We start from the raw sequence: 20,280 nt of genomic DNA on the forward strand, positions 1-20,280 counted from the left end.
CAAAGACCTTGAGATTAAGTTGCCATTGAAACACCAAGGGAGAGACTTTATCCCTTCCTTCAGGCAGATAAATGGCATGCAATTTTTGTAAGTACACTAGGAGCTTCAGCCAGACTGCTGGAAAGTTGCCTGTTCACTTCGTAGCGTGACAAAGCAAAGGCATATCCTATGGCGCGCAGAAGCTGAAGCCTTCACTACACAAATGGAGAGAGTTCAAGAATAGATCTGCTGAGGGAAAGTCTCCAGCCAAGACTACTCCAAAGCAACTCAGCACCCAAGCTAAATAAAGAGTCTGGGGTGGAGGGCAAGAACAGAGCAGCTCATCCCATCCCAGCCAAGATGACGACACTCCTGCAAAAGAAGTACAGCTGCCAGCTTCCCGAGAGCAAGTGAACAGACAGCAAGGACATCACAGGGCTGAAGCTGTGAGGCTGGGGATCTCACAGATCCTCTTCTGTCAAAAGCTTGACCCCGAGTTGCAGTTTGCGCAATAAGGGAAAGAAACATAACACGAATGAATGGGAGACAGGAAATGGATTAAATCCTCGTCTGGCCACACTGATGTCTGCTCGTAGACAGAGTCTCTCTAACAGAGAGCCCCTCTCAGCTGTCACCACGAGGGTGAGAGATGCCTTTTTTTTTTTGGCTGGCGTCCCTTTTGCTAGTGAGCAGCCTGATAACGGGTGCTGGCAGAATGAAAGCTCTCCCAGATATGGCTGACTCCCTGTAAACAAGGAGATGAAAACAGTTTGTTTCGAGTCACAGCTGGGAGAAATACTATAAAGCCAAAATCATGCCAATAGCTTATTAACATTTTTGCATTGCTTACAGTCAAGTGTAACACCATATGAATCTGGCTGTACCTCTGCTTCGGGCTCAGGCACCAGAAATCTCACTAGAGAAGAATGGGAGAAGACCAGAAGATCTTTAAGTTTGTCTTTTTGGCAAAAGGAAAGCAGATATACTTATATTACCTGAACAACCACACAGATAGAGAGAGAATGAACATTTCTAGGTACTACCAGACCTGCAGTAAGCCTGACATCACCAGAAGCTACACTTCCAGAAAACCTGAAAAGACAGAGGTGCTGGTACAGAGAAGGTAAATAGGAAACAGAAACAATGATGTTTGATGGGAATGAAGCATTGCCCATGTGAAGCATTCTTGCTGGACATGTCAAGTTAGAGCTACCCAGCAGGCAATCATTAAGGACCGTAGTCAAAAAATAGAGAAGCTCCTTCATATTACAGGAACGTGCTCAAGGACTAGTGACATAAAGAAGGCATTTAATGATACAAGGAATTCTTTGCTTCCACTTCCATGAAGATAGCATAAGCCCTCTGTGTTTTGCAAAGCATTGGGACAAGAAACAATCAGATTTGATACCAGTCACACTGCTTTTCCCTGTTGAAGGTATCTACTGAAGATATTCTTACTTAAGATGTCTACCTGAGAAATTAATCCCTTGACCTTGCAAGGTACCAGGGCTTCCAGCGTTTCTGGACTTCAATCCTGCAATACAAGATTAGATGAAACATGGCTAGGTGTCCTTCGCTGTTGGCAAGAGCCACAGTGGCAAAGGGGCAATCCCACGGGCTCAAGTTCTGCCACACCACGTCCATCATTCTCTCTTTGGGAGAAGTTAGTTTGAAACACAGAAGAGGTAACATTTCCCCTAACCACAGAGCGGTTGTCTTTACCCTGCACCGCGGACAGCACGCTCAGCACAAGAAAAAACAGATTCCAGAGAAAACCAGGACAGTTCCCAAGCAAAAAAAAAAAAGCAGGGCACACCTGAGTTGATTTTTCTGCTCTGTTCATCTTGTGTAGGAATTTTCAGAGACCTGTTGATGGAAGTTGTACAGCATGGGCACTGGTATAAGCCCCTTCAGAGCCAGTTTCTTAGCAGAAAAATAAGAAAAACAAGTGTAACTTAGAAGGAACTGAATAGAAGGGGACCTCAACTGCCTTGTGACTTTGGGGACTGTCTTTCTCATTGCTATCCTTGGCAATAGTCATCTTAAAACAGGATATGGGATTCCCCTGGATTAGGAGAAAGACTGGTGTTTCTGAAAGAGGCAATATTCATTTTGGTGCAAGAGGGGAAAAAATGGTGTTAAAAAGAATAAAATTAAAACCTCAGCTTGACTTAGACAAGAGAAAGCCAGTCATCCACACACCCCTAGGCGCTGGCAATGTAACATCCATAAGCTGCTGTGTAGGCCCAGGAAATAAGACCTCAACGATACAACATGATTTGGGGTTCCCAGACATTGCCCACAGTAGCTACGTGTCACAAGATCCATCCTTTTCAGTGGCTGTTTTTCATTCTGTTACCAGAAGTCAGACATGCTGCTGAAAACAAGCAACCACTTATAAAAAAAAAAATGTCTGGGGTGGGGATAACTTATCCAACAGCTCACTCAACTCTCAGGACCACAGTAGCTTCAACCTCATTCCTACTTGTTCTTGGGAATCTCCGTTTTGTACAATGGCAGTACAGGAAACAATCAGACCAGCACATGCTGCTCCTGCTTTACCTTTGTTAATAACTGGGTGGGCTCCAGCATTTGTCAGAACTTTTCTGGAGGTCCTTGGGAAAGAGAGGTGTGGGGTCTTTCTCCACTTTATGCAAGAATGTCATCCAATGCATGATTAGAGGACAGCATAGTCATTTCCTTAGAAGGCTGCTATTTGCTTTGCTTGCATTTCCTCCCACTTGCAAAGGAAACAGGGCATTAGCATCCTCCATCTTCTCTGGTAGGTTTCTTCACGGTGATAATCTCCCAGAAATGCAGCTCCTGTCAGCTGAGCTTTCACCAGCTGAGATCTTAAATATCAATAACCCCAGCTTCTTTCCATGATATTTTCACATAGAAAGAAAAATTGAGAAGTCTGTTGCCATTCTGCATTGTCTCCAAACAATTGGATTCGTCAGGCAAATGAACCAAACTACATTTGAAACTGAAAACGTTCCATGAATAACAGTGTCACAGCAGCAGACACTGCTCCTAAAGTCTCTGGGTTAACAATGTAAAAATCAATGTATATGAGTAACTGCAGGAGCCCACAAAAAGGATTTTTACTAGTAACATGATCAATTGTTTGGTACTTAGGAAACTACAGTTATGTTAACAAGGAAAAATAAGCAAGATTTTTGGCAAGTTTAGGAGACAAGGTGAAAGCTCACAAGTTTCTAATGACAATTATGTGTGTAAAAAGTCTGGGAAATTAAAAAGCTTCAACAGAAGTTTGGCCATGACAGCATAAAATATTAAGTGTTTCAACCACAGCCTTGCATAAAACAAGACCAAAGAGACACCAAAGCAGATATATTACAAGTGAAAAAACTTAGACTGACCAGTGGCCAAGTAGAAACTGGAGAACCAAGTGTGGTAACTGCCACATGGAAAATGTGAATTCCAGATGAAGAGTCACAAGAAGAGATTGGGAAGGTGGATCTCTGGGTATTTAAGTGGGTAGTTCAACCACATTCTGGCTAGGTTATCAAGTACAAGAGGACCTTAATCAGTGCCCTGTGGGTGAATTGTTAACAATAAAATGACTAAGCTTTGTGAGCTAAATTATGGCCTTGTTTACATGGGAAATTGTTATAGAAGCTAGGTGTAAATTTAGAGCACAATAGCTTTTTTCCCCACCAATTCCCAGATGGGTGGGTAACACTATTCTGCTCTGAGAATGTCTTTCAGAGAAGGCAAAGCTCAACAATACAAAGACACTTCGAATATTGAAAGGTGGCAGCTAGGGCTAGCTGTTTCACACGGGGGTTTTTTCCATAAACGTAGGTGGGTGCCAAAGCTATATATGATTGAAAGGCAAAGACGACTCAGGGCAAGTTTTTGACAAGTCACTGTCTCTAAGCTTTGTTTCTCATCTGGGGAGAGGAGACATGGTGCTTTCATCCTTTCTCAAGGATACCGAGATGCAGGATAAGAGGTGCTGTAAGGAAATTCCACTCTGAAAGGTACAGCACATGTTACCTTCATCCATCACCAGCTGCAAGGAATTTGATCAAAGCTTTCCAGCGTGTGTGATCAAGAGAGACCCGAGTGTGAGGATTTGATACCAACAAGCCACATGGTGACATTGGTCCCGTGTCCCTGCTGGCCCTGTTGGCTCACACTGCACAACGGTGGACTTGAGATTTATTTAGCTTCATACCTGACTAGCAGCAGCCTACTGTGTGGAGAGGTACAAACTGGCATTACAACCTAAGCTAAACTTCCACATAGCTTGTTCTTCATACTGCACTTACCTTCACGTGTAATTACTCTGCAGCATTCTTTAGTTACACCATGAAGCAGGATATCGCATTGACCCATTGACCTCATCCCTCTATGCAGTACTTAAAATCTCACCAATGGAATGAGAAGTGCAGGAAAATTTGGGCAACATGAGACTTGAAGATTTTTACCTCACTAAGTTGGCACAAGGTCCTGGCCACCGGCAGCTCTGGTAAACTCGCTGGATCACCGTTTCTGACCCATTCTGCACTTGGCAGGAAACTGTCCGTGTAACCGTATAGTGACACCAATGCCTGCAGGGAAAAAGGACACTGTTAGCCCCAGTAAGAGAGCAAGTTGAACCAACATATATCAGCCTGCAGTAAAAACAGACAAAATATCTGGGGGTGGGGTTGTTTGTTCTGCCAGCCATAGCAAGCCTAACTCGCAGGCTTCATTTCTCACCCCACCCTCTCCTCCCAATAGCTGCAGAAAGATTCCCTGCTTCTGCCAACCTGAACCACAAGAGATCCAGTAACGCCTCTTGCTTAGTCCTCAGAGACCAGAGTTTTATAGTTCATAATTTAGTTCTGTTAGTTATCATAAACAATAGGACTTTAGAGAAAAAAAAAGAAAAAGAAAAAAAATAAGTGTTCCAAATCTCCTGATAGGCAGTTCCCATTGTACTGGTCTTAATTTCATCCTGCTCATTATGGTATCATTCCCCAGCCTCCTGCCATTCTGAACAACATTCGAGTTGGAAAATTCTGCTTTTTGGTGTGGAGCAGCTCATTGTCAGCAGGGCTCGAACAAGTTGGGTGCCGAACAAGTCATATTGCTGCCCTGGTGAGGTTACAGTCTAAAAATGGGCAAAAGAAAACGCAGGCGAGGGAGTGATTAGTGCATTACACTGTCTCACAAGAAACCAAGAGTGAGAGAGACTCCTCGCTCTAAGGTGTATGAGAAGACAGGAACCACAGCGTCAGCCCTGGGAATCAGGACCCACAAACCTTTTTCCATCTTCTCTGAAAGTGTCAAGCTTGAAGAGGGGAAAAAGGATACTTTCATTTTCCCCTTTGCAAGCACCATTTGTATTTGCCAAACACTGGTTCATATTTTTGCTTTTGTACGTTAGTGTAGTTAACTGGTTTGAGAGCCACTTTCCTACTGACTGGGGATCAGAACCGGGGTCACTAATGGGAAGTGGAGGCACCAGCTTGTGCTCCAAAACACACAAAGCATTTGTGTAAGCATTCCCTGCACATGCAGAAGAGTCCTGGCTTCTCATACATCTTAAAGCAAGAGCCCCCACTGCAGTTGATCCCTTCTTCAAGTACACAGTGGCTCCTCAGCTTTGCTTACCAAAAATCAAACCGCTTGCACAGTGGAAACAGGCACCTGTAGATCCCCTTCTCCCTCCCTAATCCACCTTCCCCATAGCAGTTTAGTTTTTCCAGTATTCACCATTTAGAACATTTGATGTATTTTGTTTCCTTTTTGGATTCCCCTCTTATCTCCACAGGATGCTCCCTGCTCTCTGGATAACTCTCATTTCCATGAATAGGAGGTACAATTGCCAGCGGCTGAGCCGAGTGCTCCAGACCACAATGGGCAAGCTGGGGCCAGCAGCCTGCTCACCCAACCTTTGGGTAAACCAGGGCACCCAGAGACAGGGTGGCTTTCTGCCCAGTGCCATCAAGACCATCACCTGCATCAAGGCTGAGCCATGCAGCTTTCTCTGCAGACGCTGTTCCTGCTCACTGTAAACCTGCTTGCAATTCCTCATCCCCGCAGATGTTGAAGGCCGGGCCAGACGGGGCTTTGAGCAACATGGTCTAGTGGGAGGTGTCCCTGGCCAGGGCAGGGGGCTGGAACTATTTGATCTTTAAGGTTCCTTCCAACTCTAACCGTTCTATGCTAAGTGTGAACTGCAGTCACCCCTCAGGTGACTCCAGGCTGGTAAGGAGACCTTAGATCCTCAAAAGATCTGAGAGAAGTGGTTCTCTGTGGTGCATATATAGGGATCAGACAGCCCAGTACCCAAATAACTCTACTAACATCTACATCATCGAACCAAAGGAGGGAAAGAAAAGATGAATGAAGCTTCAGATCACATGACAGCAGATCCTTTAACAGGTTCTACACAACTTCGCACAAAGATTAGGGAGAAAAACCAGAAGAAAAAAAGACAGGAGCTAAAGACCGGAAGTGTGATAATTCTAAGTAAATTTTTCTTTTTAATTTCACATGTGCATATAGTGCAATCAGCCATTCTCTCCAAGCCTTAGTCATAGGATTTGTTCAGGTGGGTGTTGTTGGGTAAGGTCTCCTCATGCCATGGGAACAGCCAGTTGAGCATGGAAGGAAAAGCAGCCAGGAGAAAGGGCAAGTACAAGAGGGGTTGGGGAAGCCCCAGCTCTGTATAATGTACCTTAAATATGTTTCTAGCACAGTGACAGCCATCAGAAGGACAGCACTTCTACACAAGCCTCCAGGCAAAAGCATTTTGTGTCAAGCAAAACAAACTGCGCATATACAGAACCTGACAGGATAATGGCAGAAGCATATGTCCTAAAATTACAAAAAACAGAACTTCTCATTAACATGCAATGAAGAAACGAATTGGTCCCACCATAGGAGAGGAATGAAACAGCAGTAGACACACTGGCAAGATGTAACAGAGGATGAAGGGACATGAATACTAACAAATTCAGAATAAAGTTACTGAACATGTCAGACTCAAGTGCCTCCCCTCATGTTATGACCATTTTTCTGGCTTATCAATGAAATCCAAATAAATCAAGTATTTATATGCACATGCTATGCTTTAACAGCTACATTACTTGTATGTGTCCCCCTCTGGCCTTCTCCCATCACAGCATCATCAGGATGCAAGTGCTGTTTCCTGGAGCTAGATTATCCTACACTGATTATTGCACTGATTTCGAATGGCTTCTGAGACAACCTGTCCCGCTTCTTGGGTACACACAAAGCACTTCTGTGTCAGACAAAGAATTCAACTGCACTCTGAGCAACACCCTTCATATCTGATGCTGAAACTAGAGAGCTTCATGTTCCTGAAGGCAAATGAGGTGGGAAGGTGAACAAAGAGGAACACCACTGCACACCCCTGCACAATGCAGAAGAGAAAGGCAGGCATTGGAGGCAGACTCCCCAATTGCCAGAGGGAACCTGGCAGCCTGTCTGCTCTGGTTAACGTACAACGGCAGCTCCGAGTTGCAACTCCTAAGAAGAAATTGGAAACTAACCTTTACTCTTTAGCTTTCCCTTGCATAGACCCAGATTTAATGTCCCCTTGCTCCGTCAAGGATTATTTTCAATCAGCTTGGAAGTCCAGCACTACATTTGTGGATCTGGAGTTAAACAGGTGGCACTGTGCAGGCTGCCTGGGTCAAAAGCAGCAAGAAATGTTAATTATTTTAAGCTACCTACAAAGCTGGTTTTGCCAGGGCGTTCATTCAGTGGGTGCTACTGACATGCACACAGATTTTTCTTTCCAAACGAGTCCAAAAGTGCTGTCATCTGAGTAAGTCTCTTGCACCTTTGCTCTACCTGGTCCTAGGAAGCAGCTGTACACGTATCCCCTCGCAAGTCCAAAGAATTTGGCAGTCGTCATTTCTGCCTTGGAAGAGCCTTTCTTGGAAGTTAGATGTGCTGGACAGGCCTTGTTACAAGTCACAGAGCCTTAGGAGGCTGGTTGGAGGTAAAGGCTGTGCCCATACTACAGTGCACAGGACAGAAGCTGCTCATCAGTCAGGGGAGAAACCCAACACTTTCCCAGATTCATTTCTTCAGATGACCTGCTCAGGGACCTGTTATGAAAGGAAGCAACCATTACAGGAAGCAAGAAGCTTCCCTGAGGCTTTCCATTCATTGCTTTCCTTGCCTGAAGCCATCATCTGCATTTCCCAGGCTAAAAAGGACTGATGGCCCATGACAAAATAAAAGATCCTTCACTCAAATCTAGGCACAACCTTCTACCTTCCTCAGCAGGAGCTCCAAGAGGGCAAGGACAGTGATAGAGTTTCACAACACTTGTCACCTCAACAGTCTCAGAGTCTTCTCTAAAGCACAGCCACCACAGCGTGGACCACAAGGGCAAAAAATAAAATGGTCAGACCCCAAAGATACTCACATAATCCATCATGAACGCAGATTTCTCTACTTCCCTCTTTACCAAGAGAGGGGAGAGTTTGGTTACAGAAGTACCCACCCAGAAGTGAAAGGTGCAAAACAACACACTCTTGGCTTCCAATAAATAGCATAATTTGCCCACAAATGCAACTTCTAGGTATTTGGCTATTTACTGTGGCATAGAAGCAGCTGAGACAAAGACAGGAACATAGCTGATTATAAGATGCATTAGGATATATAGCTTCGAACTCCCTGTCAATATAATAGCACAGTGACTATGACAGAAAGAAGACAGACAGACAAAAGCAGCCCAAGATTTCTCTTTGCAAGCCAGGAATCAGCAAAGAACAGTCTCCAGAATGCAAGCAGGCTTCAGACAACGTGACGAAAGGCCCCATCATGGCTTACAGAGATTATAAATGACCCTTTATATTATATACAGATGCTAGCAAGAAAGGTTTAGGACTTTCACTGGCATGCATCCAGGATGGCAGAGAATATATTGCTGCTTATTCAAAAAAAGAATATTCCAACCAAGCAAACAAAATGATCCAAATAGCAGCTCCTTTAGGGCTGGGTCTGTCGGATCTCATGCATGCTCATCACCAGCATATTTAGCACGATGCCCCGCAGCATTTCATGGAATTGGTCTTCTGCTGCTTTGCTTAGAAAGGCAAGTCTCACTTGGTCCATTTTCCCCAGCCATTCCCAAAGAGACACCCTCCTCTCACACCCTATTTCATTCTTGGAAGACTTTCATGGAAAACTGAGGATCTGCAGACCACGGCCTGCAAGCTACTGATTTAGACAGTTCAGTCCAGGGCTACAGACCAAGATCTCACGTCTTGATCACAGCTGACAACACATTGTTCCAAAGGGAATACGAGTGCTGATGCCAGCAGATATGCAACTGTATTTACTGTATAGGTTACAGCGGACCTTTCAGTCTAACAAGAGCAACAAATTCAATAGTTTGCTTTCATTTGGAGATACTCTGAAAACCACTATTCCAAGCTTAAAGAGACCCTTCCTTCCTCCCTCAGCAGATGCTGGGAGGGAGTTGCCCACTCTCTGCCAACTAGGCAAAAGCAGTGATGCCTGGCCTCAGGCACCTAAACGCTGGAGGAAACAAGAAAACCCAACTTTCCAGGGCATGAAGGGAGCAGGCTGAGGGGACATCAAAGGGCAGCCAGACTTACACACTGAGCTGGAGCTGCATTTTGTTTCTGTAGGCAGACAGCAGGCAGGAAGCCACATTCTGCACCCCACCAGCTTTCTGAAGCTGCTGCATCCCTCATCAGAAGCCCTACTTGGATGCACAGTTCATCCTCTGGGGTTTGTGGATGTCTGTGCAGCCTGTAATCCTACAGTGAGAGAGAAAAGGGACTGCAGAGGGTGGAGAAGCAAAAGGTAACAAATACTCAAGCTAGAATACTGCAAGGTCCAGAAAAGCCACATGCTCACATATCAAAGGTTAATTCCTCTAAGCTAATTTAGTCACGCTAGCCAGAAATCATTTCACGGAGAGGAAGACATTGACAGACAGCAAGCTGCTTCTTCCCGCCTTCTCACCACCTGGATTTGCACAGCACTGTTTCCTAAGCCCACCACTCAAAGGGGACGTAAAGGATCCCTTCACCCATTCCCCCACTGTGAATGCTTAGAAAAACTCACACCCCAACAAACTTCCAGAGCCATCCCCAAAAGCAACATTTGCTTCTTTCCTAGTCCAGACAGCTGGCTTTTATCCAAGCTTCTTCAGCTCCTGGGGGTCCCTGGAGGGCCTTCTAAGGGGTTTGCAAGAGAAAAGCCAACTGGTTAGTAGGTTTTGTTTCACTGGACAAGCGATCACAAACTGAACAATGTCAGAAACCACTGGGCTGAACTGATCAGGACTCAGCAAGTAGCCTGTTTAATCAGGAGTGTGCAACTTGAACATGAAAGCACCTACATTCTTGCCTAATCACTTCTTTCAGTGGGACCACAGTTCAGCTCCACACATAAAACGGACTGGCTGTTAAGGACAGACCTACAGCAGGCAACACCTACCACACACGGGACCTTCTGGCTGAATGAAGGACATGGCTACAACTCTGTGGCCTTATAGCACACCACGTTCCTACCAGGATGAAATTCTCTGCTTCCAGTTGAATCAATCCTACCAGTTAGACTCTGAACAAAGCCATTTATGCTCTTATAGAGCTAAGTAAAACGGAGATTTAGTGTGGGTTTAGTACTTCCAATGAAAGCCATGCCCCACACTACAAAACAAAGGGTCAAATCACCAAGACTTAACTGGCCCAGAGATGGGGTGTGGAAGAAGGCTTTATATACAGAATTGTTTCATCAGCACCTGTTGCATGCTTTTGGGTATGAACTGACCCTCCCTACTCCCAATAAATATTACAGAACTCTCTCAATAAGGCTGGCATTTCTGATGCTTGTGATTTGCCCTTAAGCTTTGTGCTGTGTAAACAACTGCACTGAATTATCTTTTTGTTTCCATAAGGATAACACACTGTGTGTTATACTTAGCAGAGATCAACATTTAGGGCACGGAAAACAGTAGGAGTGTTTTGATAGCTAGATAGATTTCCCCAAGTTTCCTCATAACATTTTTCACTGGAGCTATCAATTTCCCTGCAATCCTAGAGAGGAATTTCAATAAAATCAGAAGGTCGCTGACTTTCACTGGGAAAAAGTTGCTGTTCTGACTCAATGAAAGCAAACTGTGCCCTTTTCTCTGTATAAATAGTACAGCATCCCACTTGCTTTGCCAGAACAGCAATCCATACGTTGTGTGCTGGAGCCCATCATTAGGAGGGGTTAGTTATTTATATACTCCACTGAGGCCAGGAGCAGAAGCTGCCCTCTACATGCCAAGAAATCCAGATTCAAAGGCTGCCAGGCTCTCTGGGATAACTCTTCCCGAGCCATCCAGCTCTACATAACTACATTAATTCCCTTTTTATAAATACACACCTCCCTGAATGTGCTTTGACTCTCATCAGAATCAAGTTTACCACCTAATTCAGTTGGTTGTGACCAGATGACTCTTTACTGCTGTGACCTTGCTAAAAAGGAAACAGTCCCATCACATGTTACTAGAAAACTCAGATAAAAACCAAGCTGGGCTTAAGTATCTCCTGTTCTTGACCCTATTCATGCTCTCCCTAGATAACTAGGTTTTAGGATCCAAGGCTGGCTATCATTCAGCTTGTTGTCCAGCAAAGAGCCAACTACAAAATTCAGCTGTGAGCACCAGTCTCCAGAATACTAGAATGTTCAGAGTTGATGGATCGATTCAGGTCTATTGCTAAGGAATCCATGAAAGACCACCTGGCAGGGGCGAGGGGGTGGCTGTACACAAGCTTATGATGGCAAAGTTCAGTTCAAAGCAGAGTCTGCTCTTCCATCACAAAGTTTTAAGGGGTCTGCAAGTCAGAAGACACAGTAATCTTGTTGTCAATATTGATGTTTTACGCATGCCTTACTCCCACTGAGTACTTCGTAGTCACTAATAGAGGTTACCCTGACTCCTGTGAAAAAGGGAGAAAAATCTTTGTAACAGCCCATTCATTTTGGGAAACGAATAAAACTGGAAGACTGTTGGTGTTTCTGAAGCCAGACAGCAGCAGCCATTTGAAGCAGCAGAGAGCCAGAGGCATGAACAGGAATAAGACAAGTTCCAGGTCTCTGACTCTGCTATGTTGGTCAGACAAAGATTGGAAGGAACCCCAGTCTTTCTGCACACACCACACCACCTCCACCCCAGAAGAGTTTGAAACAAGTGGCCATAAAAATAAAGTTCTGGCTAGCAGAAAAAGATGGGACAATTTATCTACGTACCTCCCAACAGCATAACCCTTCCCCAGGGGGCAATATGTTCTGTGCTTAGTGCACTTCAAATACTCAGTTGCCAATAACAGTCTTAAGTTTTCCCACACAAAGTGGATTATCAGAGACTGCTGGAGGGAGTTTAGTCCTAGAGGAATCTTTACCTTCGGAGGAAAACACAGTTCAGTCTGTACAAGAGCTTTAATCTTCAGCAAGTTCTGCAGCCAAGCGCATTTAACTGTGCTTTCCTTGCTTTGTTGTGTGCATGGTTGACCTTCCAAACAGCGTTACCTCGAGGGCTGAACTCACTTCAATTCATAGGAAACTCCACAAAATTTTGCCTCATCCTTCTGCAGCCATTGAAGTTACTGGGGTTAAGGGAAAAGCCTCTCCCTACTGGCATTATTAAAAGCCTAGAAGCAGAATAGCCAAATAGCGTGGAACCACGGGTGCAACTCATTTTCAGAGACAAGGAGGGAATCCAGCTCCCCAGAGTAACATTCAGCTTCTTCAGCCATGAGACCATTCCTCTTCTCTTCCAATCCCCCACCTCATTCACAAGGCACCTTCCAACTGCTGTAACTAATGAAGGAGGGGCTCTGAAGATGATAGCGCTCATCTATTACACACGCTTGATTCATTTGTACAGTAGATCCACCCTGTACATCAGGACTAATATAAATGCAGAATATAACAAAGGCAGATGAGGGCTTAAAAAGAGGTTGAGCAGCCAGGTAATGTTAGAAATAAATCACGTTCAATACCTGCACCTCTGTGCCTACGTATCTGTTTATGCATAAGAGGAAAGAGATGAGAAGGGGAAAAGGGTGAGAAGGCACAAGGAGTATTTCTCTAGGATAAAATCCCTCTGATTTATACCCACCACTTGGCTCCTTGCAGTTCCAGCTGAATCAAAAAATAAATATGGTTGACCTGAACCATTATTACCTTCATCATGAAAATGAAAGAAGTTAGTCCATGACTGAGTGCTCGGAAATAAAAGGGGAGTTGACTCCTTTGAAGTGCTTTGCTTTTACAGGCATTCTTCTAGGCACTGAACTGTTTTGCTGCTCCCTCCCCCAAGCTTATCGCAATCAATGAGAAGACAGTGGTTTCCAGTGTTCACAGAGAGAGGAAAGAGGAAACATACCAAAATATCCGTGGAATCTGTCTTTGTTAAATTAGACTGACTTGATGGAATTTGGCATTCAACATCCACGCAGCGTGGAAATCAGGCACAATTACAACCAAGTCTGTAATTTTTGCAACATAAAAGCTCCTCGAATTAGAGACTTTCAAAAGAAAAACCTGAGTCTAAACATTTTTGCACAGCTGGATAACCTGGTTGTGGGTAGGTCTCCTACCTTCATGTTGCCAATACATCTGTAGTACTGGTTTATCCGTTCCTAGAAAGCGTGACCTTGAAGAGAGGGGTGAAGTCAAGGGAAAAAAACATCCTTAGGACCTTGATTGAAAGTATGGAGCTGGGATTTGGAACACTGTTTGTTCAAAATATACCCATGTTCAAAGATGATATTTGGCACTTGACTATGTGTCCTCCTCTGAAGATCTAGAACTGCTTTAGTTGAGGACAGTGGTCCCAATCTTCATTAAAGTGCAGGACTATCTTTTATCAAAGTCTGTACCTCTAAATTTACTCCAGCATAAGTTTATTCAGAACTAAACTCTAATTTGAATTAGCAAGAGGTAGAATTTTAAGTTGAAAACCAGGAGACTGACACATGCCTTTGTGGAGAGAAAAACATTAAGAAAACTAGCATAACATGTCAGCATCCCCATAACAGCATCCTGTGCTTTACTAGTGCTCCTGTTGTGGCTACAGAGTCTCCTCCACCATCCATAAAGTCATTATCCATAGCTGTCTTTAATTCCCCTTGCTACATTACATCATAACAAAACAACACTTTGCACAATTTGAGTCCTCCAAAACAGACAAATCAAGCTCCTGCTGGTTTTCAGCATCTCCATCAAATCACTTACTCAGCCCTACAGGGCCTGTATCCACACACATCAACAGCGGCTGCAAGGAGGGAACAAGGTCCACTCCTGAATTTATTTTTATTTGCTTATAGAGCTCTGCACAGACCAACGTGCATCTTTGTGCCTCACATTGAGCCCTCCGTTGCCAAACTCACAGCACTCACCAGCAGCAATGAAAGCCACATGCATGACAGGAACACAGGGACTTTGCCTAAATGAAGCAGTGTTTCTCATTAGCATTATACTGGAACCAAACCCCACAAATTACAACAAGAACAAAAGGCAATGTCAAAAGGAGACCACTGAGTGTATCAAAGAAAAAAAATTTAGGATGGCACCATCAAGTCATTGCTTATTTATTATATGATGTTAATCATCCTGTGTAACATGTATTTCAGGTTTTTCCTGGAACTGACCAGTAGAGACATTACTGTCATTGAAGACAGGTACAACCTTTTGATAAATAAATAAATAAATATATATATATATAAAAGGAGATCCCACAGACAAAACATGGCTTTTTCTCTTTAAGGGAATACAGATTTGTTTTCCTGGGTTATTTTAACACTCAGAGCAGTGTCCTGGGGGCACAAAATGCATTGAAAAGCAGATGAAAGCACCACTTTCAGATTCACAAGTGTTAGGATGCAACTGGCAGTACCTGTACAGGTAGCTGTGCCAGGTTAACAGAACCCAGAACTCTTCTTCCCCCTGTCCTCCCTTCCGTGGCACATTACAATCATTTCATTCAGTCTAGGTCTTCAATTTGTTCAGCAACTTGTGAAGCAGTTTGTGGGCTCTGGTATCCAAGGAACTATGCAGCAGACCTTCCTAGAGCAGATATCTACCATGTGGTTGCCCATCATTGTTAGGAACTAGATTTCATGAGGCAAGGGGACCTCTTTCTAGAGTGAAGCTGCAGTACGTGTGCAGGCTCAGCTTTATTCCGTGTCACTTCTGTTTCAGGTGACTGCTACACAAATAGCCAGATGTGACAACATCCTCATTGAAAACGCAAAAGAAACAGCCTTTCCTCAAACGCAAGAAAAGCCTACCACTTTCTAATGTTTCCAGTGCTGCAGGAGGTGATTAGAAATAATAAGCCAGTCTAGACAAATCCATCTACTTATCTTGCTTTGAGATCAACAGTTCCTCTTCTCCCTTTCTGATTTGTCAGCTTAGCCACTTGCGTTCAGTGAGGCAAGTGAAGTTCAGGTACCCATCAGCCAGCATTTGCATTAGGCTCAAGACAAGGCTGCTGCAGGTGCTCCAGGAAGGTTTTCTGGGGAAAGCTGCACTCTGCCAACATGCCTGTTATCCAAGAGCAAAGCACTTTTGTCCAGTAACTGCTCTATTGATACACCAGGTCATTCTGAATACCAGGCTGTCTCGAGCAGAGTAAATAAAGCAGGCTGTCTTTTACTTGCCCAGCTCAGAGATCCGTAAGATGAACCACACAAGGCCCCAGTTCAGTAAAAACAAAGCCCTGCAAAACCTCTCTGCCTGGGTATTCAAAGCGTTAATCAGCCTGAAAAACAAAACCCAAAGCCTGTGTGTTAATTTGCTACTTAAATTGAAAAGTTTTTATTCCATGTCTGCCATGTCTGGCACAAGGCTGTCCTGGGCGTTACTACAATAAAAAATAATTTGGAAAATAATCCTATTGTTCCAGTCACACCCATGGGAGTTTCATGTGTAGGGAAGTAGGAACATCAAAACTAAGATTTGTTGTGTGATCAGAGAGCTGAGTTTGCCCTTTACAACAGTCATTTCTGATTCTAGTGCATGTTGGGAGAAAGACCAGAGACAGTGAGCTAAGGCAGGAGGGTGTCTCAATAGCTTTAAGGTTAATAAATTCCTACTTGCACAGCCTAAAACTCTCAAAAATCATCTTTAGTGTTGTAAAGGGTATTGCTAGTTTACTAAAACCCACACCCATGCGTGGTTAGGTGACCACATCTTTCCCATCCTCACCTCCCTCTCAAGCCAGTCATTCCCAATGTCCATCTAAACGCAGTAATGAATTGCCCTAAAACACTTCCCAGCTGCCAGTCACGAACCCTTTAAAAAGTGCTTTCCTTGCGCAAAGTAGAAGCCTCACTTAAAGCTGCACGTGAATGTAACACAACTCAGATGCAGTAGTTACAGGCACACAACAAGCTGTGACACCAGCAACCTCCTTTTCCCCTTTCTCCAGGCTCCCACTCTTACACTCCTCCGATTGCATCCGTCCAGTGCTGTAAGAGTAACTACAGAGCGTTTGCTGCACAGCAGCTCTTCTGCACACAGTAGTCCCAAGCCCCTGCTGGCCAACACTCCGTATTGCCTCAGCGAGTTTTAAACTCACTCTTCAGCTGATGGTTCAGATTTCAATCACACAGAACCCACTCTTTGATAGCTGTCTATAGATAGGCTGTACAAAGACATCTAGAAACAAAGTGCTCTACCTACCTATTTTCAGTTTTCAAGTTTCTTCTTTTTTTCTAAGCTTTCACTGGCTTTGAAAGCGGTCTCCATCCCTTATTTCTAGCCAAGAACAATTATTTTTATTCTCCTTTTAAACCTTGCTGCAATCCAGTTTGTTCATTAGAAAAAAAAAATCTTAAAAAAAAGAAGGCCTTTCTCTTGTGAACAGGAAAACTAACACCTTTCTCTATTATTAAAAAATTCTTGAGCAATTTAAGAAGCTGCTTTAGTGCCTCGGTGCTTTGGAAGCCTCTATTTGGAAGGGAGATGGTCTTGAGGGAGGAGATCTACATTTCAGTATCCAGGTGGAAAATGGGTTTGATTTGGCCAAGTAATAACAGCCGAAAAAACCCCTCCGTAGCCCGTGCACGCACAGTAGATTCCTTCGGAATGATAACACTGTCTTGAAACATTCCTGAGTACACACATGGGAAACTGGATGGGGAGAAAGCAAGAGCGAGGGGACAGCAGGAGGTCCAAAGGAGAGATACACACATCGAGCCAGAAAAATTCCTGCCCTGTTCTGTGAGGAATTATAAGTATAGCAAACTCCATTAACTGGGGGGTTGTAGGGCTTTTTGGGTCTTGTTGAAGTTTAAAACTACCTGCCAATACAAAAGGGCAGGGCAACTCAGCGGTCTCCACCAAAGCAGAGTGGAAAACTCCACAACAGCATTTTAACCACAAATTTGGTGAGGGGGCAAACTGATGCACACAAATGATCCAGCCTCCTAAAGCAAAGGCTTCCCAGGCATCTCTCACCGCTCTGCTGGGAATGTCTAGAGTTACTGGTGAGAAGTCTCAATCTATGCGTGCAAAGAGGCAGGGACTGACACTAGATATACCCACATCCCATTTTAGACACATACTACTTGCAAAAGCTTGTGGAAAATTCAAGGCAAAGCTATTAAAGACAGAATTTTTTTTTTTTTCTTCTCTCCTATTTACACAGATTTCTTCAAAACCAGAACATTCAGGGCACCAAGAGCAATACAAAGGAGAGCGTGGAAGATAAAAGTTTGATTAAAACAAGCAGTTGTGACCTGAATTTTATTGATGAGCGACAGTTATTCTGCATTTCTGCTACCTTTTTTGCAGTTTGGGAAGAAGAGCATACTGTTGCTTTATTTACTGTGGGCAAACCAGTAAGCCTGTGAGTGATACACAGCTGCTCAGCAAACAGTCTACAGTTTACTATTACACTAAATATGTACGCAAACAGCCTTCACACACTAAAACTTGCTTGTGCTTTTTCTCCCTCATACACACATACATGAGAGTTTTCCTTACCACCTTTCAGTGCAGCTTGGAGAAATTTTTACATGTGGTGTCTCAGCAAAGATGATGCTAAATACAGCCAACCCTGCAAGCAAAGACAGCAGCTGCCATCACAACAGCGCTCACTCGACCCGTTTCTAAGAAAGCATCTAGGGATGCCACACACCAGCCACGTCACTGAACCTCAAATTAAATGGCTGTGACAGACTCATGTCACGTACTTCTTGCGGCAGAAGAAACTTGGTACAAGTTTTCGTTGAAACCACTCTCACATGCACAAATCAGAAAGGTTGCCTTAACCTCAGAGCAGGGAGTGACCGAACAACTACTGACCTGTTTCCCCTCGCTGTTGATATGTCCATGGGAACAGCCTATTCACTTATCCAATTACTACAGGCCATACCTGAGCCACAGGCCACGTGGAGAATATGTTTCCAGTCAAACGCTCACGTGGGGTTTGGTGTTGGTTTTTCAATTGATTTAAAAAAAAAACAGAAACCAAATCCCCCAACAAACCAAAACACAACCACACACATCAGAGTTTATAGAGGTGCCCTGCAAAGTGAGCCTTGCCTCCACAGGCCACAGAGATGCTCAGATACAAATCAATAAGCCAGACACGGGTAGGACAAGGCAACTCCCAGGCTCAACCAGGACACCAGCCAAAATGTCTAATACAAACCAATCTAGTTTCTAGTTGCATTCAGCTTGAGAGACAAGTTGTGACCATTCTTATCATTTCCACATTCCCACTTGTCTCCTTTCTTCCCACCCAGCACAGACAGATCCAGCTTCACCCTCATCTTCCCAAAGGTTACCTTTTTGGAGGAGTTGCTGCGTATCTGGGAGCTGAAAGTTTGCTTTCAGCAAAGTTTTATAGCCATTTGTAGAAGCTGCTTTGAAAAATCTTCTAGTTCAGAAGCCAATAATTATGTCTGTCAGGCCCTGCCAAGTGGTTAGAGCTTGATTGTTTCAAAGGATATTACCCAAGAAAATGAGTATGTTGCTGTGGTGCTTGCAATAAATTTCCAATGGGTTTGGTTGCAGAGGTCTTGAAAGGGTTTTAGCAGACTTTTAATTACACTATCAGGACTCAAGTATTTTTCTGGTGCTTGGCAAAATGGGATCCTATTATTTTTGCTTGCAATGCACGCTCATTCAAAGCTTATCCACAGGCCTATAGCCTAAGAATTCCTACAACTTTGTAATCCAAAATTTTTGTATCATTTGTGATATACATTAGTGACTTCCAGTAACAGTGGCCCAAGAGACAGCATTTTACTGTGCAATAGTTTAAACCATTTGGCTCAGTGCTGTATCCTGAAATACACTGCAGGGAGACTGTATATTTTGCTGCAGGTTACTCTGATTTACAGCAGCATTAAACCAAGTGCTGTAACACCCTACAGAGCCAATTTGCCTTTTTGCTCTCTGCTGTACATCAAACACTGCATGGGAACAGAGAAAGTTTGCAGCATCACAGCCCAGACCTGCCTTTGAGCAAAGGCTGGTATCATTTGGTAGCACCCATTGTTGCTGCATTTTTGCACTGACCCCACCGGTCAGAACTGTTTCTATATGTGTGTCACACATTCAGCCTCCCACAAACCTCCCATTGCAGTTGGGGAAAGGAAAGCACCACAGGCTGTGCCATCACCCAACTCTCTGCTGCTGTTCCACATCCAGCCTGCCCTGCTCAGCACCTCCTGCTCCCACCTCTCACCTTCCTTTCCAAACTAAACCCTCCTCTGCACAGGTCAGGCAAAGACTAACTCCCAAAGACTAATTTTAGTCATCCAGGCTCAGAGAGGTGCATTAAACAGGGAGCACAACGACCTCTCTTCTGTAAGAGTGGATGTTTATACAAGTGCCAAGTATTATCATTCATAGATTTATTATAAACTTCTGAATATATCCATATACAATACTTTGGATTTTGCAGCTTTCCCTCCAAGATCTAACCACACCCTCATGAAACACTCCCCAGAGCCTTCCCTTACATTAAGGGAAGTATTACTATTCCCATTTTATTTAGGGGAAAGAAAAGAGAAAGAGACAACTTGCAAGTCTCAGTTCCCAGACTTCATGTTGCTCTATAGAATATACACTGAACATTTAAGGGAATGGTCTTTTTCTTGGGAAAGAGGGTGGAAAACAAAGCCTTATGAATCAGCCAGCTGATAATTAAAAGCAACTAAATCCAGATCACTTTAAGCTGCACATGAGAATCTGAACTCCTCAGATGCTGAATTCCTCTGCCGACCAGAAAAGCCAGGGTCACTTGCCCAGCTGGTCACT

At 44.0% G+C, this 20,280-nt stretch overlaps 1 protein-coding gene across 7 annotated transcripts in view; it reads right to left on the reverse strand.

Moving 5' to 3' along the window:
• The window catches only part of COL26A1 (collagen, type XXVI, alpha 1), a 174,803-nt gene that overhangs the window by 144,660 nt on the left and 9,863 nt on the right, over positions 1 to 20,280 (reverse strand). For all 7 annotated transcript variants that reach the window (XM_014952977.1, XM_014952971.1, XM_014952973.1 and 4 more), the window contains exon 2: positions 4,437 to 4,559. In XM_014952977.1, coding sequence (XP_014808463.1) covers positions 4,437 to 4,559 — 123 coding nt within the window. The remainder of the gene's footprint in view (positions 1 to 4,436; positions 4,560 to 20,280) is intronic.

This window comes from Calidris pugnax, unplaced genomic scaffold (assembly GCF_001431845.1).
Source record: "Calidris pugnax isolate Ruff unplaced genomic scaffold, ASM143184v1 scaffold133, whole genome shotgun sequence".
Lineage (NCBI taxonomy): Eukaryota > Metazoa > Chordata > Aves > Charadriiformes > Scolopacidae > Calidris > Calidris pugnax.